The sequence below is a fragment of the Akebia trifoliata genome, chromosome 8 (genome assembly GCF_017979445.1).
Source record: "Akebia trifoliata isolate Shusen 1 chromosome 8, ASM1797944v1, whole genome shotgun sequence".
NCBI lineage: Eukaryota > Viridiplantae > Streptophyta > Magnoliopsida > Ranunculales > Lardizabalaceae > Akebia > Akebia trifoliata.
Window position 1 is genome coordinate 42,305,387 of NC_141382.1, and position 23,845 is coordinate 42,329,231.

The following is a 23,845-nucleotide window of genomic DNA, read 5'->3' on the forward strand; positions in this document are numbered from 1 at the left end:
TAATAGGTCAAATTATACAAGATGAAAATAAACATAAAAATATTCAAAACTTATTATTTTTATTTCGAGCGAACATTTGTTGTTAAAGATCTTCATAGTATGATCTTTGCATAAGAGTTAAATTGGTCATGTTCATCGACATGATTTTATGATCTTCATTTTTTTATTATATCTCATTTATCGTCATTAATATCTGTAGTTGTACCTCCATATTCCGAGTCTTACTCTGACGATTTATAATCTTTTGTTGTTCTCAATCTATATTTCATAAGGATATATTTGTCAAAGTATCAATAGTTTAGTTTAGTTGGTTACCAGATCATTATTCTTGACATCATTGATTGTTTTCTTCATTCTTGCTTCTTTCTCAGTCTTATTATCAATGAGTCATTTTAATTTCTCTCTTGAAAACCGATAATCTGGATCTAAATCAGAAGCTTGGACCGTAGGTTTCTTGGAATGTGTTATAATTTCATCTCATTTACAACTCAATCGCAATATTTCCCACCATGTATAAAAATTGAAGTATTTTTTTTTTATAGCATGATACATCATACATGTGTTTAGTCTCACCGATCTAAAAAAAAAATCAACATCTAAAATCACAACTATATCATAATTTTTAAGTTTGAAATAAATACCTTATTTGCTTCTCCAATTCTACTTTGTTGACTCATTTGCATTTGATCATAAAAATCAGAAAATTTGTTCACCACCTTCTAAATAAAAAACCAACAGTGAGACAAAGAAATACTTGTTCTATTTTTTACAACATTCAGTTGGGAAGAGACATAAGCATGCACACGTTCCCAAAACACCGTCATAATCTTAGTATTACCTACAATTGGGTCTTGAGAGATAACCACTAAACTCTACAAAATGCTTCATCTTCCACCATATTAAAGGATTTACCATGAACACGATCACTTTGAGAAATTATCTCGATTTTGTGAGATTCCTCCAAAATCGAAGAATCCTCAAACATTGGATGATTATAATCCATTACTTAAATAGAAAATTAACAAAATAGAAAAATGAAAAAGATATAATTATAATTATAATATATATATATATATATATATATATATATATATATATATATATATATATATATAGAGAGAGAGAGAGAGAGAGAGAATTTAAAATAGTTAAAATTGTGGAGAATGGTGTATAAGATGAAGAGTAGAGAATAAGTTAGAATAAAAAACAAGGTGTGTGAAGAGTAGAATAAGGGTGTGTGAGTTGAAGCATGAGGATTTATAAGTTTTTTTTTACTGTTGGGCCCCAAAAAATGTCGTTGGAGGTTTGATCAAAACTCAAACTCTCATTCAATTTGAGTCTATGTTTGGGTAAAAAAGAGTTTGGGTAAATGATTGGAAGGTCAAAAGTGAGGGTTTTACTTAAATCTTAAATTTGAGTTAGACTTTGGGTAAGGGTTGGAGATGGACTTACAAGTAGGGGTGCACATTGTCTTGGGTAAATCCAAGAACCGAACCAATCCGAAGCCTTTTGGATTGGTTCTGATTGAGCATGGTTTGATTCGGGTGCAGATTGTAAAAAAAAATATGATTAATTTGATTCGGTTCCGGATTAGTGGTATAATAGAACCGAACCAATCTGAAGTATATATTATAATATATATTTTTTTTTATTTAAAAATAAAATCCTTTCTTAGTTTCGTTCTTTTATTATATATTTCTCTCTTCTTCAAGTTTGAAGAAAACCTAGCCATCGTTTGTCTTCATCACCTCGTCATTTCGTCGGAAAACGAAAAGATAACCCATTTCTTTCTCTCTCTCTCTCTCTCTCTCTCTCTATTTCTCTCTCTCTCTCTCAACTGTGTTAGTATGTTACGTAGAGGTAACTCATTAAAGTCTTCAACTTCATCTCCTATATTTTTTTCTAACAAGAACTTATAAAAAATGTACACAAAACTCTCTCTCAACTCTTAAATGGATCTACCAATTTATGGAAAAACTTTCTCAAAGAATTTAATTCCTTGTTTTTTACGATAACCTTTATGCTATGTTTGTTATATGAAATATACTATATGAACCTAGACTTGGATTCGTTAATCTACCATTTATAGATTAGTTTCCTCACTAATCCATCAAAAATACCAATTTTAAAATTGTAATTTTTTTTTAGTCTCATTAAACTTCCTCTAATTTTCAATTTATACAAATTTCAGTCAAAATTTAATTATAAAATCATTTTCATTTTAAAAATAGGCAATATTTATGATCTAGTTCAAATGATTCCTCTTTTGAAAGAAAACATACTAGTTTTTCTATTGTAAAAGTATGAGAACCGATAACCGATCCGAACCAATCCTAACCAAGGTTGGTTTGGATTGGTTTGGTTCTATAGGGTAATTGGATTGATTCAATTCCAAATTTGTAGAACCGATCATGTTTGGTTCGGTTTCAATTTTGTCAAAATCCAAACCAATCCAAACCATGTGCACCCCTACTTACAAGTACTTTCAATGTTTAAACCTAATTGTGAAAGTGAATCACTCGATGATGTTAGGGTTGGTTCTTTATATTTAGGAAAAATTACTTGAAGGTTTTTTACGTTAAATTTTCTTTCTGATTAATCCCTGAATTTTCAGTGAACTAAATAGTCCATCTTTTTCTAATTAGTCCCTCAAACCCATTTCCCCCCATTTTCAATTGTGAACTATTAAAAATACTTTCTATTTATATACAAATCTACTCTAACCATTCAACCTTTCCATTTCCAATCCCAAAATCATGATTTGGAGATTCCATTCCTACCGAAAATGTTAAAGAAGGAAGAAAAAATGGATTTTTCTAGGGTGGGTACACGTATGTTAACAATGTATGTTCTAGTTAGGATTTTTTCAATTTTCACTTCGTTTTTTTATGAAAATCCTTTGATTTGGGTTTATTATGTTAGAAATCATCAAATAATGTTGGTTTAACATTTTTTTTTAATTTTTCATATATTTTTGTGAAAAAATAGAGAAAAATAATAATTTCATATTTACAGCACCAAGGTTACTAATAATTTTACCTAGATAAATTTTAATTTGAGTCTGGCAATTTTATTGTCGACCTCGATAATAATCATTATCAATTAATTAAAATTGACAAGGTCGAAAATATTTTGATAGAAACTGAAAATGTCGAACTCAAAATAAAATTGACAACCTCGATACTCTTGTAGTTGAGGTCGGTAATTTCTTTTTTTGTTTAGAGTCGACCTCAGTATTTTTTTATAAATGTAGACCTTGACAATTTTTTTTTTTTTTTGAAGAAACTTCAAATACCATTGAATGGTAACATCTACTTTAATTATTTCATGACATGACAATTCACTTTGATTATTTAAATTGCTTCAGTGAATCAAATGTGAATGGTCACATTTACTTAAATTGTTTTGTGGCATAACAAATTACATTAATTGATCTGTATAAACATTTTGAATACAATCCTTTTTTTTATCTAAACCTAACCTTCAAGTCTCAACTTTGTCTTGTTGTTGACGAAAGCCACATTATCAACGATGTCTGGTGATAATTCTCCAACTATAATTAGTAGTAATGATTGTGAAAAAGAAATCTAGACAACAAACAATGATAATAGTCAGTCGGATGACTACTTAGGAAACTCGTTTTACGGCACGAGTAGCTTAGACGAAACAAATCATGATATATAAATTATAGAATCAACTGAAGAATTTTTTAATAAAAGAAATATACAGTGGCGTGTGTTCTTCTCTAAAGCCAAATGTTTTAAGGTGGAGATGTGTGATATTAAAGAAAAAATTCTTCAAGGGAGAACAAGAATGTACTCAAAGAATACACCATCTGCATTTGATTTATCTCTTGAACGCATAAAAAAAGAAAATGCACGAATACGTTCACATGGCTTACAAAATAAGAAGTTGAGTTTATTCCAATGTTTTACTAACAAAGAATGAGAATAATTTATCAATGATAACAATTTACGTTCACCATACTTTATGACTGATGAAAGAGATAGAGATACATATTAAGAATCGTAGTTGCTAATGATATTTTAATAATTTAAAAGTTATGTTTTACATCTTATGTTCTGTTTTATTTTTTTATGTTATGTTATGCACTCATTTCTATATGATGTAAAAGCCATGTTTCCATTTTTATGTTATGTTTTTCATTCTATGTTTTGTCTTCTATGATCAACCGAGAATTTCATGACAATGGACCTAACCATCAATTGGTTTGCTCACTTGATGCATGACTTGTTCACAAATGGGTCCGCATGCTGATTCACTTCTACATCATGTCTTGAAATATTACGTGTGCATATCACTTAAAGTAAGAAATGATCATTCAATTTTTGAAAATATATTACAAAACATGATCCAAAATACTAATGTCTTGAAATATTAATAAGAATAACAACTCTAAGAGAGGAAATATATTCATTCACGAGGCTTCTTTATATAAAGCAGTTAAATTGATTTTCAGTTTCACTTCAACATCCTCAGTCGATATTACTCAAGCTGCTTTTCTGAAATATGAGAATACTCATTAATATTGAAGAGTTTTGATTGATTTTCAATAGTTACACTATTTCAATCTATTGATGATCCCCCCCATTCTATCTTGTCAGTAGTGAACATCCTATGCTCTTCATGTCTGATTTGACAACAAAATTGACCATCATTCCTCTTTGATAGTTGGGGCATGCAATTTTCTTCGGACATTCTAGAGCAAAATATATTAGTTGATTACAAGACCAACATACATAAATTCATTTTCCATCCATGCTTCAACCTAGTGGAAAAAATAATGGTTGCAATTAGATAAAATACAACAAAATTACTTACCCAAATATTGAGTTCAAATTAACAGAAAGTGAAGTGAAGAGAGAACCATTTGAATTTGTATACCACTATGTGAACCCAAATATAAAATCTTAATTTGTTATAGTTTTTTAGTTACTTGATCTATTTCACAAACAAATCATATTGTAAGAAAAAAGCTTTACAATTAAACAATCTAATCTCATCAAAGACACTTTCTTTAGACATTATAATGGAACCTGGTGAAACAAAAAAATTAAAAAAACTCAACAAAAAATGAATTTTATTACTGTCAAGGTCGAAAATAAATTTAATTATTATCGAGTTCTTCAATTAATTTTCATCAAGTTCGACAATTAATAAAATTAGAAATTGATGAGTTTAGTGATAATTTAAATTATTGTTGACCTCGACAATAATTTTATTAAATTGTCGAGGTCGATGAAAAGTTTTGTTAAAAAAAAAAAATTTATCGACCTCGACAATAAAAATTGATGATCTCGGCATTGGTAAAACCCACCCATCTTCGTTTTTCGAGTTTTTCTTACTAAAATACATGGAAAAATCGACAAACAACTAGAGATAACGATATGTCTAGATTTTTCAAACCAAAAGAACCATCCTTGAACGATTTCCTTCTTAAATTCTTTTTTATAGAATGGAGTCTCTGAAACTCGATTGGGATGCCGAAAATCCATTTTTTTTTCTAAACAAAAAACAGTGAGATGAAACGGTTAGGGCTTTCAATTGTGATAAATGTGGTGAATTTCGGAGACTAATTAGAAAAGCAAATTTTACTAAATGGCCTATAAAGAGAAGCCCTAGAACTTGGGGACTAATTAGAAAGAAATCCCTCTACTAGGATCCTTTAAGTAATTTTCTCTTCTTTTTATCCCAACTACTAGGAAGGAGGTGGAACTGGTGATGAGGAGACCAGATGGATGCAGTGATGCGTTATGAGTGAAAAAATGGTGCAATAATAAAGCATCCATGACAATAAACTATCATTGTATAATACAAGGAAAATGAGATCTAGCTGAGTTACTTTATGTCAAAATTTCAAAATTTTGCACATCATTTGAATTTTGAGGTGTGAAACTTGCTATTTTCAAAAGTATAAAAGTTATATGCTCTCCTTGTGACACTTAATTGAGCTCACTAACCTCTTATATTAGAATCATTCTTTTAGAGAGTTGGTATTGGCATCTCAACTTTTACTTATTACATCACCATTTCTTAAATTACTTATCACACGCCAATTAAAGAGTAACACACTCCAAATATTTCAAAGGATTGGCTCAAATTATAATCTCAACATTATAACACTCGTTCAAACAATTTTAGTAGTTGTTTGCAATTATGATTAGGCTCATATAAAATCTTGAGCACAAAAATAAAAGGGATAATTTTCAAAATATGTGCAACTTATGTCTAAATTCCGATTTCAATACACTGTTCATTTTAATTCCCAAAACATGCATTTCAATTGAATTAATCACTTTTATAACCAATGAATTTGTTGATATATATACGAATTCATAGATATTAAAAGTGACATACTCACGAGTTTGTAGGTTATAAAAATGACGAATGCATGCTTTGGCAATTAAAAGGAACAATGTATTGAACTCAGAATTTCGTCATATTCAGCGCATGAAAAGGAAATTCACCCAAATAAAAAACTAACAAAAAACCAAAATAAAGAAAAAACTTCTATTGGCACCCCAACATTTACTTATTCTCAATCATTCACTTATTTTCTTTATTTTTAATTGGGGTATACCAAGTAAAAAAATGGCAGTGCCAATAGCAACTCTCTTTTTTATTTCTCATATATTTAAACAATAAAAAAGATCAAATGAAATAAACAATGAAAATTGTCAAATTTAATTTCCAGTAATTTCCAATCAAGTTGAAAATATTTATCATATTCATAAAATGATTTTAAAAAAATAAACAAAGAGATTTACATCAATTTTTATTATTATTTAGGAATATAACAAATGTGTGCCTCTAAGGATGCATTCTACTCCTTGCCTCCTCATCAAATTCGTAAGAGTCATGATAAACTAACACTCTTGACGTGGTTTTGTGCATTGTCATCTCAAGTGCGTCAATTTTTGCGAGTCTGTTTATCATTAATCAAATCGTAATATAAGCTCTCATAAATATTTTTTAAAAGATAATTACTATTTTGTATTTAGAGTGATTTAGACATGCCCACTTACTTTTTGGTCAACATTAGAGTTACTCCTATGTTTTCAAACTGATAATAGTAAATATGCGGTGGCATATCGAAAAATATCATTATTGTTATGTTAACCACCAGACTATGAGATTTTCCTAGTGAATGTTCTCTATTTACATTCATGTCTCTTAGAAAGAACCCTTAGAACAATCAAACTAGAGAGGTGCAAGTAGCACAATCATGATACATGTCATTAATAAATTGGATAAGTATCGACTTATATCCCCACCAATGTGATCCCCATTGCAGATGGACAAACTTATTTGGAAACAAAGTTCTTTTATCATGGAAGTAGACCCCCTTGACTTAAGTTTTGTCTAAAAGACAAATTTAATATGACCTAAATGCCCTATAGCCAAAATCCCATGATTTTTATCCCATAAAATATGTCTTCTTCGAGATGTTAACTTCTATCATAAAATATTTCAACTCATTCATTGTGTTTCAATCCATCACATTCAATGTTCATAGGAAACCCTTGATTTTCTATCCAAAAAAATCATTGTTCTACTTCTTTCAAAAATTCTATCTTGTTCTTGGGATATGAAGGTTGAAGGGGATAAAATCTTTAGATTGAAGATGAGTTTATCATACAAATTCATTATTTTCAAGTTATTGACTTTTAGGGTAAACTATTTTTAGTTTCATTCAACCTCATCTTCAATTCAATGTTTTATAAAAATATTTTATTTTTCTATCCAAAAGTCCATCCTTCTACTTCTCCAAAAATTGTATCTTGTTCATGATGATTGAAAGTCGAATAAGATTGAATATTTATATAAAAACACAGTCAAATATAAGTTGAAGATGATTGATTTTGGAAGAAAATCAAAGGGTTTTTGGGCATATGTTGACGATGAGGGGTATTTAAGTCATTTAATTTGATATAAGATAACCACTAGGTGGAGGGTGCATTTCATCAGTTTTACGAGGTGTCTCTGTCATCGTCCAACACGTGGAGGAGCATGTCTACTATCCCTAAGAAAAAAAAAGTGATTTAGACAAACCACTCCAAGTTCTACTCAATACTAAAGATAATGTTGTATTTTGAAACTCATGAAATGTGCCTAGGTCTTCTCTAAGAGATCAATGCACATGACCTAAATGCCCTCATCTTCAATTTATACCCCTTGATTTTCTCCCTAAAATTAGTCATATTCAATATTAGGATATTAAACTCATCTTCAACCTTAGAATTCTATGTTCTTCTACCTTCAAACCTTAGAAAGAAGAAAGGAATTTTAGAAAAGTACAATAATGAATTTTTGGGTAAAAAAATCAAGAATTTCTATAAGATAATGAAGACAAGGTTGAATAATTAAAAAAAAGAGTTGGGTTTCGATGACTCATGAGAAAACACATAATCCCAACCGTTTAGATACAAAATTCAACAGTTAAGATTTATGTTGATCTTGATAAATCTCAACAAGTAGATTTTGTGTTTAAATGATTGGGGTCAAGTGTTTTTTCATGAGCCAAGGGATCTAACCATTTAAAAATTGTTTACACTACTAAAAAATAACAACTTGAAGATGATAAATTTCTTGGGTAAAATATTTTACCTTATTCCACATAAGATTCTCCCCTCATTTAATTTTCAAATCTAAGTAGTAAGATATGATTTTTGGGGGAGAAGAATGGATTCTTGGAAAAAAATTCAAGCTCTACAATGCAATTGAAGATGATATTTCTACCAAGAGAAAGGTTTTAGCTAGATGTTAAAGATAAGGGCATTTAAGTCATTTTGATTATTCTCTCAGACCAAACTAGGTTAAGGGGGGCATGTCACTCAGGTCTCAGAGGGATTATCTCATATATTGACTAAAAGGTGGAGGGGTTATCTCTAAATCACCACAAAAAAAAACTATGGTAAATTCACACAAACCCAGGGGTACATACTTCAAACCCTCAACAATAAATACCTCCTTCACAACGTTTAAAAAAAGAGGGTTCAAAAGCGATTTTGGCATTTTAAGAGAAAACCCGTGAGATCTCTCTCTTTCTTTTTCTTGTTCTTTCAAAAAAGCAAGAGAAGATCCATCGTAAAAGAGAGATTTTTTTTTCTTCTTCTTCTAGACGAAGGATCTTCAATCCTTAAACCCGTTTAATCCGTTCGATTTCTCTCAAGCTGGCTTCCAATTGGTCTTACAAAGCTGAAAATCCATCTCTAGCCGTCCATTTTGATGACTTCTACCCTGAAATGTCACCAACAACGGTAGATTTGAGAACTCAAACGACCAATCCAACAATGCAAGCAAAACGATCATCTCTTCCTCAAAACCCTAACCCTAAAGGTAATATCTCTTCCTCCTCTTCTTCTTCTTCTTTTACGCCTCACTTTGGCATTTCTTCGAATAATATCTCGTCGAATCGACAACAACAGAGATCTTCACAGATTGATTCAGAAACGATTAACCCATTGAATTTAGGGAGTGGGGATTTTGTAATTCGGAATGCAAATGAGGGTAGTTTCGTTTCATATTCTGTTCTGCCTTCGGTTTTTGAAAAGCCTGTGTCGAGGACGACATCGGGTCTTTCGACGCCACGGTTTGTGAAGGTTAGAAAACACTCGTCTTCTCACAAGGGTCGATCGGGATCTGCTTCTCAATCGGAGAGTCAGCTGGACTCTGATTTTAATCCGTTTTGTCCAGTTTCCGAGGATTCGGATATTGCTAGAGAAAGTAATGGTTTGAATAGTTCCGGTGGATCGACTTTGGGAAATTTTGGGCTTGGGAAGAAGTCTGATGATGTGGGTTTTGTATTTGGAGCTAGTCGGAGTGGTTCAGTCTCAAATTTGAATTTGGGAAATAGTGGGCATGTTGAAACTAGGGGAACTTTGCTTCCTGACGTGATGAGTAAGTTGAACATTGGAAGTGAAACAGAATGTATGAGTGGGAAAGATGCAGCTTTTAATACTGGGGAGAGGATAAATTTGAAGTCGGATGAGGCTTCTGAGAAGTTTGATTATGTATTTGGATTTAATAGTCAGAAAAATTCTGGTTTAGATGGAAATATGGAATCTAAGCTTCCAGAGGAGATGAGGAAGCTGAACATAGAAAGCTCTGGGAAAGGTGATGGTGTTGAGAAGATTAAAGATGCCAATCTTAGCTCTAAGGGTAATGCCAAGAACACTTTCATCTTTGGAAGGAGTAGAAATGTAGAATCTAAGCTCCAAGATAAGATGAAGAAATTGAATATAAAAGACTTTGAGAATGCCCAAGACACTAATTCCATTCCTAGAGCCAATGATAAGGACAGTTTTGGGTTTGGAACTAGTGAGAAGGATGTTGATTCTTTGGGTAGAAGCTCAGCATCTATGCTTCCCAATGAGATGGAGAAGTTGAACATCGTTGGCTCTGGGATTGATGATGGAGTTGAGAAAGTTAAAGTTGGTAACTTTAAGGTCAATGAGGAGATCAGTTTTGATTTGGGGAGTAAAGATAAAAAATCTGATTCTTTCAGTGGAAGCACAGCAAATATGCTGCCTGATGAGATGATGAAATTGAACATCGGGAACCGAAATGAAGCCGAGAATACTAAAGTTGGTAATATTAAGGACAATGAAAAGAAAACTTTTGTATTTGGAAACTCTTCTGCAAAATTTTCCCGTGATCCCGTTGTTGGCAAAGCTGTTCCTACACCATTTACTTTTCAGACGGCAACGTCGAGTGAAAGTTCAAGAATGGGTCCAGTTCCTTCCGTTCAGCCGAACAATGATTCCAAACTTAGTGAAGCTTCCTTTCCATCACCTTCATTGTCATCGGCTGGTCTGGTCTTTGAATCAGTTGGGAATGTGTTTGAAGAACCTTCTATGGGCGGAAATGAAAAGAAGTCTGAGTTTAGTTTTAGGACACCTCATATGGATATCCAAACACCAAAGCAGGATGCTTCTTTTACAGGGAATCTGTTTGCTGGGTTAAACAAAAAGTTGGAATTCAGTACAAAGAGGGGAGCAGTTAAGGATACGGGGTTAAAGAAAAGGAGAGGACAGATGAGGCAGCCTGCTTCAGTCCATCAATGGGCCGGGCAAAGCTCCGTTTCAATGAAAAACAGTTTCCAAGAAAACCCAGAGTCGTCTCCCAAATGTTATTCACCAATGGATTATTCTCCCTATCAAGAAACATTAGCAGTCGATCAGAGTTCAAGAGAAACTTCAGTTGCATCAGACGAGTACTCCCACTTTGACTCTAATTATGCATCAACTGATGCATGTCCTTCGGTTTATAAAGATGCAACACAAGAAGAACTTGTTACTGCTACCCATAGCTTGGATATTAATAAAGATGATCCAAAATGTGGAGAATTTGAAGATGAAGGGTCCATGGATCATGTTGAGGGAAGTGTTGGTGATGAATGTCCTTTGAGGTCCGAAACTGAGGAGGTGGACATCATCCATGATGATAGTGTTGCCGCAACAGAAACTACAGAAGGTTGTAGCTCAAACCTAGAAAGAAAAGAAAGCGATGACATGATGCAATTTTGTTTTGCACCAAGTTCTGAAGATGTTGGTGTCACTAACTTCACCTTTGCTGCCTCAACCTCTAATGAGGGAAATTTATCAGCTACAAAGCGGCATTACCGAAAGAAAAATCGAATGAAAGTTGGCCAAGATTCAGGTGGTAGCTCTTCAATGCAGTTTATTCCACTTTCTCGTACTTCTTTGCATTTGGGCTCCGGGCAGAGTAATAAAGGAGACTCATCTATTTCTCAAAGCATAGGAGAGAATAAATTAGCAGATAAAGAACCAGAGGTCAAGCAAGGGTCTATCTCCATTAATGCTGCAAGCTCAGCGGCTCAAGAAGCCTGTGAAAAGTGGCGACTCAGGTGCGCGTCCTATAATTAGTGTCTAAAATCATTGCTTTATTTTTTGGTCATTGTTTCATCAGTCGTATTTGAAATTAATCCATTTGATTCACAATAGGGGAAACCAAGCTTATGGGAAAGGGGATTTATCTAAATCTGAGGATTATTATACACGTGGGGTGAATTGTGTGTCTCCAAACGAGACATCGGAAAGCTGCCTTAGGGCCTTGGCACTATGCTATAGCAACCGTGCTGCTGCACGGATGTCTGCTGGAAGAATAAGAGAAGCACTAGAGGACTGTACAAAGGCTGCCACTCTAGATCCCAACCTTCCCAAGGTTCAAGTTAGAGCTGCAAAGTAAGGGTTTTCTCGGGTTAATTTCTTCTCTTCATTTTTCTTAAAGTTGTCATGTAAGATGTGACTAATAGTCCGTGTGTAGGAAGGATGTGGATACATATTAGATCACAACATCCACTACTTCAATTTTTGCTGCCATTTAACAATTGAAAAAATTGCTGTCATCATCATCAAAGTAGTATTCCAAAACTTGGGGTCGGCTGAGTGTATATTGTTCCTCCATTCATTTCAGTTGCCATCCTGTTATTTTAAGTGCGTTCAAATTGAAAAGATTGATACATCTTCTGTAATTTACGTAATGCTTTTTTTTTTCTTTTTCAGTTGTTATCTTGTGCTGGGTGAAATTGAAGATGCATTAAAATATTTCAAGAAGTGCTTACCATCGGGTGGTGATGTGTGTTTGGACCGAAAATTTGTAATAGAAGCTTCTAATGGTCAACTGAAAGCGCAGGTACTGCATTTGTTGTGTTTACCATGATGCCTACTTTCTTTTATAAGTCGTAGATCGATTTAGTTTTAAAATCCACTCATTTAGTACATTTGAGGTTGTCAAAGATTTACAAACATGCAGCTACCCATCAAGATATGATGCTTTAGTGTTAGAAATCTAGATCCATCTTTCATTCAATTATGAATTAGATGGATGCCCTTAACATCCACTAATGGTCATGGCTTAAAATATTGGCACTGCAAGCATATCGTTCACCTCAAAAACCAGTAGCATCATGATACATGTGAATGCAGTAATGCACAGCCATATACTGTAAAACATATTCATGTTTATCTTACTGTCTATATGCTTTCTTTGTTCTATATCCCTAGAAGTGTTGAGGTGAGATTGGATAAATTGTTTAAAATTTTTGTTTGGTATGATAAGGAGGGGAAGAGGAAGTATTATTTGGTTAGTTGGAAGAGTATTTGTTCCCCTAAGAAGAATTGGGGTTGGGGTTTCGGAACTTAAGGCCATGAATTTTACTCTTTTGGGGAAGTGGTTGTGGAAGTTTGGAACAGAAACCTAATGGCTTGTGAAGAAAGTTGATTGTTACCAAGTTTGGGGAAAAGAAGCTTAGTTGAGAGAGTGAAGTGGTGCGGCCTTCCTTCGGGCATGGGGCGTGGAAGGGGTCTTTATGGTATTGTTGGCCTTTCGCACAAAAAGTGATTTTCAAGGTTGAAAAGAGTAATAGGGTCTGGTTTTGGAAGGATCAATGGTGCAGCACATCTCCCCACAAGGATTAGTTTTCATTATTGTATGACTTATCTAGTAAAAAAGATCTACCCTGGTTTTGGGTTCAAAGGAAGCTTGTGACCTTTGTTTTAGAAGGGCTTTTAATGATTGGGAAATGGATTCTATTGTTGGCCTTATGTAGGATATTTTCTACGTGATTAGGGAGGTTGAGTTTGATAATAGGATATTCTCAGTAAAATCCTTTTATCAATCTTTATCTAGTCAGACATCTGTGGCAGTTCCTTCTACAACTATATGAGGCTCAAGAGTTCTGACAAAAGTTTCCTTCTTCATTTGGTTGGCCGTGCTGAGGATGATCCTCACCATGGATAATGTTTTCATAGAGGCCTTATCTCTCCTAATTGGTACCATATCTGTAAGCGGGATGGGGAATCGATGGAACACGCTTTTATTTTTTACTCGGTAGCAAGTGAGATTTGGTTTTACTTCTTAATTTTGTTCGGAGTCTCAGGTTACTTGCCATGGGAGATGGTATCCCTCTTCGAGAGTTGGTTGTTTCTCCGATTTGAAGCATTCAAGAGAGTTCAGTGAAGCTTTGCCCCATTTGCTATCTGTTGGGGAATTTGGAAGGAAAGGAATGCTAGTATTTTTGAAAACAAGGAGCTATCTATCGCCGAGTTGGTCATCTGTATTATGGGATTTATGTTCTTTTGGTGTTAAATCTGTAATGAATTTAGGGGTGTATTTTTTTAGGTTATGGTGGGGGTAGATGGGACTGGGTATATAAGATTCCTTTATGAAAATATAGGACATAAACACCCCTGCTCTGTCTCTCTCGGCCTTTCTTACTCTTCTTCATACTAGGGTACAAATATTGGCCATAAACACCAATCCTTTGTGATTACAATCTTCATATGTATCAAAAATATGTTAAGAGATTCAAGGATAGTTCTACATACTCAAGGCTGGTTATCTGGATATGTATTCTGGTTCTCTCGAACTTGGTAATGAAATGTGTTTCTGCTTTCTTTTTTCATTATGCATGGAAAACTTTGTCGATTTTTCCTTGATGCATGACTGATTGAGTTTTTTCCTTCTTGACTGGCAGCGAGTTGCTGAGTATCTCGATCGTTGTGCAGAACTTTTGCGACAGAGGACATCCAATGATGCCGAAAGTGCATTGCAAATAATCACTGAGGCTTTGTCAATAAGTCCATACTCAGATAAATTAGTTGAAATGAAGGCGGAGGCTCTCTTCATGGTCTATGCTTCTTTAATTTATTACTTATAATTTTCACTTCAATTCCTTATGACATGCTTATATAAACCATTCAATTACGCTTGAAATTTAATAACCTATTATGTTCCTAAGATTTTAACTATAAACCAAAAGGACCCATTTTGACACTAACGTTTCACTATCGTCTAATAGCTGCGGAAGTATGAAGAGGTGATTCAGGTGTGTGAGCAGTCTCTCGATTCTGCAGAAAAAAACTCTGCTTCAGTGACTCTTGATGGCCAGTTCAAGAACTTGGATCGTTCTGAAAGCATAAAGAACTCTCCTTCAAGGCTATGGAGATCGTGCCTGATTGCTAAGTCCTATTTTTATTTAGGAAGGCTTGAGGAGGCTCTTGATATTCTCGACAAGCTAGTGCAAGCAGTATCTGCCCCACAAAAGTAATTTATTATCCTTTTTTTCTTTTTTTTTAATTTTTTTTTTTTTTTTTTGCATTTGCTGTGATTGATTTGTATCAGGATATTGTTGTTGATATGGGCTGTTGTTTCTAATGCTAATGATAACTGTGCAGGTATGGAAGTGAGACTCTGAAAACATCAATTTCATTAGCTGTTACTGTCCGTGAGCTATTGCGCCACAAAGTATAATCATTCAGTTCATTACTTTTTTTTTATGTGTTTGATATCATTTTCAGTTGCATTTTATTGCTTGAAATTAGGAACTTAATATCTGAATGTTTTTCTTAGTCTTTTGTTGAGTGTTAACCAATAACAAATTTACGAACTTTGATTTTTCAAATAAATAAAATATATGGATCTAATATCTTCATTTCATGTTCATATTTTGCAATTCGAACCAATGCCAATTGTTTTGTGGAAGTAAACTGCTTCAATTCGATGTCTGCTTCTTGATTTAGAGTGTCTAAGCTATATCCCCATATTTTTTTATTTTTTTTATTTTTTATGGGTAAGCTGGACTAGAACCCACGACCTCAAAGTTGCTTTGCAATACGTCAAACCAACCGAGCAATGGGTCTAAAGCCCACATCTCCATATTTATGGTGACTTATAATAGATGCTCTGAGGAGATTGAATTGGAGTGCTGATTTGCAAACTGTGTCTCGTTTGCATTATCTTTTTTCCATCATTCCATCAATCAAATGTTTACGTACTCCCAGCTTCCAAAATTTAGGATCTAATTTACATGCGGAAACTGTGGATTTTATTCATTTTATCTCAAAATGAAGATACAGATATGAATACAATAACAATACACTACAAATCCACTTACATCATTGTCTAGTCTTTTATTTATTTATTTATTTTTATTGGGTTCATTTTCTATACCAAACAAATGAAAATTTTAATACATGCAAAGTATTCAAACCATTTCATGCAATTGGGATTCTCCACCAACCTTTATATTTTGACGGTTTGACTTTAGTCTCAGTTAAATGAACTGAAGACTTTACTTGCTCAAGTATTGCAGCACTGAATATTCTTATGGCTTCATATTATTCCTTAATAGTCATGCTTTGTTGTTAATTGTAGGCTGCTGGAAACGAAGCCTTCCTGTCTGGAAGGCATTCAGAAGCAATCGAGCATTATACTTCTGCCTTATCATGCAATATTGAGTCACGTCCTTTCGCTGCTATCTGCTTTTGCAATCGTGCTGCTGCGCACAAGGATTTAGGTCAAATTACTGATGCCATTGCTGATTCCAGCCTAGCAATAGCTCTTGATGGAAATTACGTGAAGGTTTGCCATTCAGACTACATGTTCTAAGTCGCATAGATATGTTGAATCCTATTTGAAAAAAAATAAAATCCTAGAACATAAAATAAGAGTGCTTCTACTGCCACACCAACTTTTGCTAATGCCATCCCAAGATGTGTGCTAATTCTTTGCTGATTTACATATGAATTGGGGTGCGTTAGCAAAAGTTGGTGTGGCAATATGATGTAGGACTAAGAAACTAACTAAAATAATGGTTCACAGATTACCAAAAAAAATTATCAAAGACAATAAATATTATAAATTACCGGATTCTACCGCTAATAAATAAGAAAAGACTAATAATTTTTTTTTTTTTGAGAAGTAAGAAAAGTCTAATAAATAGCTAACAAATAATTCTAGATAATGTTTTAAGTCCTGTCAGTCTGAATCTTAAATATTAAATTTGGTAGAACTTCTAACTAGCCTAGGATATTTATTTATTTTATCGATAAAAATAAATTTATTGAAAGAGGAAAACAAGAGGGGTCGAGAGGACCAACCAAAACAAAGAAACAAGAAATAAGAAAAAAGAACAGCAAACAACAACGAAAACAAACAAAAGACTCTCACGACAATGAACAGACCCTGTCCCATCTCACAACAAAGTCTTCAAAGAAGATCCCCCTAAACTCCTTACAGAGTTTACTCCAAGAAAACAAGAGTTCCAAAACAGCCAGAACTAATCCTTCCCTCATAGTCTCTTTCCCTTCAAAAATGCATTGATTGCGATGTTTCCAAATTTTCCAACAAATTGCTGAAGGAACCAGGAACCAGAGAGTCCATTTAGAAGACAAGAAAGCTCCTCCCCACGACAGTCAAGACTCCAGAGCCGACTTGACAGATCTGGGAAAGCAACCCACAATCCCAAACAAAGATAAGAAGTGTGACCAAACGTGATGAGCCACACGATAATGAATGAGTAAGTGGTCCACCATTTCCATCTGAGATCTATACATACAACACTGATTTGGCGAAATAAAGTCTCTTCTAATCAACTGATCCATAGTAGCGAGTCTTCCCAAGGCTGTTATTCAAAGAAAAGTCGAAATTTTAGAGTTCCTAAGGTTAGATCTAGGATTGGAATAAGATTAGACTAATAAAAATAATGTTTTAGGATGGTCTAAGCTTGTTGTAAATTATTGGGCAGTGAGTAGGGTTTATTCGGTTGGGGTTTTGGGACCGGTTTGGGTTGGGGCAGCAATATGATGATTTGAGGAGAGGATTTGGTTGGTTCTATTATGTGTAGGATTTTTAAAAAAGGTAGGTAAGGGTTGATCTAGGGTTTAGAAACAGAGAACTATGAAAAAAATGATGAAGAAATAAAAGAAAATTAGACTATACCTGCAAACCAAGAAAAAAATGGAAGATATTGATGATTCTTGCTTACCAAGATGGATGCTCAACATTCAAGATAGGAAAATCAGAAATTCTTTAAGTTATATTCAAAAGCTCCATAGAATAACATAAAAATGTCCTTAAATAGTAAAACAAAGCTAAAGAGAAAAAAGACTTAAGCTAACCTTAAGTGAAAGATAAATTATAAAAATTATCTAATTTTTGTAACTTTCTCTTTCCTAAAATTTCAAACCTTAAAAACTTAAATAAAAGACAACCTAAAGTTACTAAACTACCCCCAAATGTATATACTATGACCATGAGCCAATAAAACATGAAAGTTAGCTCAAAATATAAAAAAATCCAAAATAAAGTTCAAAATAGAAAATTAAATAAATCCTAAGTATTCTAACACTATGGTCACGTGTTGGTCATTATAATTCAACTAACAAGTCCTCCTCGATTCAAATGCAACCCATACGCACTTTCCAATGTGGAGTATTCAAAAGATCTTGGACATGGGATCTTCAAGTCCTCTCCGTAGCTATCACCAATCCACAAGGAAGCTTGTGATTTCCTCCTCCTGTGGTAATATTTAGAGGGTGATGATCTGATGTCCCCATCATAATAGAATCTCTTTAAAATAATTGAGACCAACACTTAGAGAATTTGAATGTTATCATTCACTGCCTTAGCCATGTGGAAGGGGGATTCATGATAGAACAAGTACTAAATAATAATAATAGACCTTGATTTACAAGTAAAGTGGGTTAATCAGAGGAAAGATCCCCAACTAGCCAATACGACGATAACTAATACATCCACTTTATAATCTCTAGTTAGAAACTTAGAATCATGGGTTTAAATATCGATTTTTTACTTTACTAATCCCAATTATTGTGGTTGGCGACATGAATCCCATTTTTCCATTTAACTCTATCATGAATCATATCTTAGTCAAGTTGATGGTTAGGAAATTCCCGAGTAATAATTTTCATTACTTTAGCTATATTGTCCCAAAGGATGGAAAGATCGAAGAGGATCTTATCATAAAATTAGAGTTGAATGGTTAAGTGGAGGGTAGATTTAGCGTAATTGAGACGAGGGTGCTGAGATGGATGAGTGAAAAGCCTTGATAATCAACACATTCTTAAAAATGTCATAACCCCTTTATATGATAAACTAAGGGGAAGTTGATTGATATGGTGTGGTTATGTTCAACTCCAAGGGGTTGGCCTAGTGGCAAGCCGAGCCTTGAAAAGCTCCTCAAGAAGGGTAGGTCAAGTGTTTGAAACCTCACAAAGCAATGAATAGGCCTCCCTCTAGGGTCTGGTTGATGACCCTCAACTCAACCAATTGCATGTAGGACTTTCCTAGGGAGTGGTGCGTGTGACAGTGGGATTAGTCTTAACCCTAAGGGTGGGGATACCCATGATAGCAAAAAAAAGGTATGGTTATGTTCAATGAAAATAGATAATGGCCTTAGTAAATAGTAACATGAAATTGAATGTTCTAAAAAGCTCAAGGGAGACTAAAAGGATTTGGATTGTAGTAGTAAGAGCGGATATGAATACACTTGAATTAATAGAAGACAATGGATTTAGAAAGAAATGGAGAGCGTAACATGATCTCTTATGGAGGAATTCCCGGTCATGTATTCTATGTCCACGAAAAAGGGTCTCCCGGTCTTGAGTTTTAGATGTTGGGCAGATGGTTTTTGGAATTGGGATTTTGGATTTAGGAGAGATTTTAATGACTGGGAATTGGAAGCTGTTTGCCACCTACTCCAAGCTACTAAATCCTGATCGCGACAACACTCAAGTTTGGCTGGATTCCAAAGAAGGTAATTTTACAGTCAAATCTTTTTATCGGTCACTTGCCAACATTGATCAATCAATTTTCCCGGCAGTAGCTGTTTGGGAACCAAGAGTGCCATCGAAAGTGGCATTTTTCAGCTGGATTGCGCTTCGTAACAGAATTTAGAGTATGGACTTCCTTATGCGTAGAGGCTTCTGTGGAGCAAGTTGTTGTCCCATGGGTACTCGCGACGCGGAATCAGTAAATCACTTGCTTATGCATTGTCGGGTGGTAACTGAAGCGTGGAATCATTTCTTCAACTTCGGCATTTACAGCTGTATCCCAAGGTCGGTGATGATGTTATTTGAGTCATGGAGGAATATGGGGAGGAGGTCTTTCTCCGGTCCAAAAAGAATACTTTGGGGCCTAACTCATATCGCAATATGTTGGGGCATGTGGTTGGAGCGTAATAGATGTATTTTCGAAGACAAAGCTTTGGATCATTGGTCCCTTGTGGTTTCAATTTTAGGATTGCTGTTCTTGTGGTCAAAATTGTATACCAAGTTTAGAGATTTAGGTTTGATGATCTTATGTTTAGATGGGAAGGGGTTTGTTGTGTCTCTAATAATTAAGCTTTGTATCTGTTTTTGCGCTTGGTTGGTCATCTTAACCGACTAAGCTTCTCTTCAATAAATTGCTTTGCTTATCAACAAACAAACAAAAAAAACAATCAAAACCCCAACTTAGATGCTCTAGAAAAAAAGATCATAGAATAAGAAAAAATAAAAAATAGGAGAGAGTACATAGGGGGAGGGGGGAGGGGGGGGGGGATGTAAATTGTTTAGAAAGAAAGCGATAATAAATTCTTTATATTACTGATAAATTTTCCATTCATGTTATGTAATTGGATTGTTTAGCTGTATATATTCATTTCTTTTTCTCTGTGTTTTTTTTTTTTTTGAGGGCGGGGGATGTAAATATATTTTCTCAAATATGTTGAATTACGTGGCATTCTTTTAGTTCTTTGAAGAGCCTTAAAAAGCACATTATCTGCATTAATGTCCATCTACTGTTTTGGAAGAACTGATGACCCAAAATGTTTTTTGTGTTCTAATTTCCCTTGAACCTTTTGCAGGCAATTTCTAGAAGAGCCACTTTACATGAGATGATCAGAGACTACGGGCAGGCAGCTAGGGATCTTCAGAGACTTATCCCTCTCCTCGAAAAGCAGACAGAAGTCAAGGTCAACCAAAATGGGACATTAAGTATATCAAATAACAGTATGAATGATTTAAACCTAGCCCGTACGCGACTTTCCACGATGGAAGAACAAGCCAAAAAGGGAATTCCCTTGGATATGTATCTCATCTTGTACGTTTTTTTTTCTTCAACTGAAGTCCCAAGAGATTTGTACTATCTGCACGCATTGCACCTTGTTTATGATTCATTGCAACTGTTGTGCAATAAGTAAAGCAATTAATAGGCAAACATGTTACAGAAGAATATATATATAAATATATGGGTAGCATTTGCGGGACAACGTTGGGAGACAACAAACTTTTTCCTATATGGCTTAAAATTTTCGGATTGGGCTGGTTTTTTACGAGGATGATCTCTATGGCAAGGAGATCATCCTCACAAAAAATCTGCCCAATCTGAAACTTCTAATCCCATCAAAAGTGGTTTACTAATTAATGGTAAAGAATCGACAGTCCACAATTCTAAACCACTTTTGATGAGGTTAAACGCTTCAGATTGTGAGGAGATCATCCTCACAAAAAATCAGCCCAATCAGAAATTTTTAAGCCATATATATAGGACAAATTTTGCTTCCCAATGTTGTTCCCTGAACGGGACCCTATGTATATATATATATATATATATTATTACTTATGTTCCAGGGAGGTTTACTCAACATCCTGCCGTGCATTTCCCTTCTATTTAATTTCATGCTTTCTAATAAATTTGATGACCCCTAAAAAATGTAAGAAAAATATAGGTATTAGATGATAGGGATAAGAACATCCTTAAACTAAAAATTAATTATTTGTTATCCCAAATATTGATGCAGAGGAATTGAACCATCTGGTACGGTATCTGACATCAAGAAGGCATACCGTAAAGCAGCACTCAGACATCATCCCGACAAGGTCTCATGTCTTTCTCTTTGAATTTGAGCTTACATTGTTTATTCCTCTTAACAAGTTTTGTGTTGGTTTAGGCTGGTCAATTCTTGGCAAGAAGTGAAAATGGAGATGAGGGAATGTGGAAGGAAATTGCTGAAGAGGTCCACAAGGATGCTGACAGGCTTTTTAAAATGGTTGGAGAGGCTTATGCAGTACTTTCAGACCCTGCCAAGGTCCGCTATTCATTAGATTAAGTCCTCGAGCTTTCTCCATCCTTAGTCAATGTTCTTCTGAAATCTTTTGTTGCAATGTTAACTACCTTGAACTCTTTCAATTTCTTCAACTTTCCAAAATTGGTATCATCATTATATCTTTGGTATTGAGATTTTGTTTTCTTGGTTCAGATGCATGTTAAGTTCTGTGCATCCTTCAATTCATTGTGTTCGTCAGAGCTCACTGCATTTAGAGAGGAATTATATTCTAGAGATTTATTTATTTTTCCTTTCTTTGAGTTGCAACATTAGCCTTGTACTTAAGTACTTTTTCTGTTCTCAGCGCTCACGGTATGATGTCGAAGAGGAGATGAGGAACGTCCAGAAGAATGGTAATGGAAGTAGCACTTCAAGAGCATCTTCCGATGTTCACAATAATCCATTTGAGAGAAGTAGCAGGCGGCAGTGGCAGGAGGTGTATAGATCGTATGGGAATCAACGGCGCCCATGGTCAGAAGCATCTCAATCACATAGGTATTCTTGAAAACTATGAAAACTATGTGTATGGTGCACCATACACAAGGGATCACAACTCTTCCAACTCAGGTTATAAGCTCAAGCCAAGTCACTTTAAGGATTTGTGTTGGCAAGCTACAACAAAAGCAGCTTTACATTTCAGAGTTTCCACAGATGGACAGCCACTTCATCAGTGAAACAACAGCGAGGCAAAGATTTTCGACATTGGGATGTTTGGAAAATCACAGGCTTTGAAGGACTTGAAAGCATTCCTCCATTTAGATGTGTGCAGTTGTTTTGTGTGTGTATAGTCAGAGAAGGTTTTTCTTTGAGAAGGAAAGTTTAATGGCGGCCTTGGACAGGTGGAAAGCCAACGATTTGCAAGATAGAAGAAAGAAATGGGTTTGTGTTCTGATTCTTTTTGCGGGAAGAAGAATCAAAACAACCAAATATAGAAATTACATTATTTTTCTGTTTTTTTTTTCCCGGGTGGTGTGTGTTGCATGTATATTGTTCATCAAAGTGTAGATCATGTTTTGTTTGTGTAGTAGTTCTACCATTTATAATGTTCTTTCTAGAAATCCATCAGGATACATGGAATAACAGTAGAAATGGGTACCAGTGGGTTCTGCCATCATGAATCCTTTGAGAGCCATACCTACTAGTTTACCATGTAGTGCATTAGTTTTTGGAAAGTAAAAAAGATCAAGAAATTCGGATCTTACGCTAAGGAGTCCGACACCATTTTTCACCGCCAGTTTGCATCGCTCGAGTTTATGTGGATCCCTTGTTTAACATTGAAGTCTTATCTTGAAGATTTGGGTTGGTTAAATGAATCCCTAGTTTATCTTGAAGATTTTGTCATAAGGATAAATTTCCCTACATTTGAACTAACTAGGGAAAGATAGGGTAGGGTATGTGAAGAAGAAGAAGAAGAAAAAAAGAAGGGTGGTTTTAAGTATTTCAAAATATTATATAAACCTGAGATGAGGTTGAGTAGGGCTATCAAAGGATATTCATCAGTTTGGATATATCTGAACCAGAAACTGAAATTTTTATTTGATATCCAAATCCGACGGATGTTTTAAAACTCTATTTGAATTCAAATTTGATTATCTTATCCGATATCGAATAATATCCAATTAGAATTCGAATAATTTGTACATATAAAAAATAAAAAAAAACATAATTTTTCCTTGTCCAACTGATTTTTCACTATTAAAAAAAAACTTATTGATATATTATATTATTTATATAATAAATAAAATAATATATATCATATATTATTTCAAATAAGATCTCATCAGATTCGAAATGTTAATATCCAAATCCAAATCTATATCTGATAAGGATTCGAATATATATAAAACTATCCGAACTCGAATCTAATATTCGAAATTTGAATAATATCTGATTTTTTGAATTTGAATTGGA

At 34.3% G+C, this 23,845-nt stretch overlaps 1 protein-coding gene across 1 annotated transcript; it reads left to right on the top strand.

Moving 5' to 3' along the window:
- The first annotated feature begins 9,011 nt into the window (after positions 1–9,011).
- On the top strand, positions 9,012–22,977 carry LOC147396924 (uncharacterized). The gene is made up of 11 exons (XM_086452243.1): positions 9,012–11,890; positions 11,988–12,227; positions 12,549–12,678; positions 14,522–14,674; positions 14,846–15,090; positions 15,222–15,291; positions 16,201–16,407; positions 20,693–20,928; positions 21,629–21,707; positions 21,779–21,916; positions 22,239–22,977. The coding sequence occupies exons 1-11, from the start codon at positions 9,267–9,269 to the stop codon at positions 22,437–22,439; spliced, it is 4,323 nt and encodes a 1,440-aa protein (XP_086308369.1). The 5' UTR covers positions 9,012–9,266; the 3' UTR covers positions 22,440–22,977.
- The last annotated feature ends 868 nt before the right edge of the window (positions 22,978–23,845 follow it).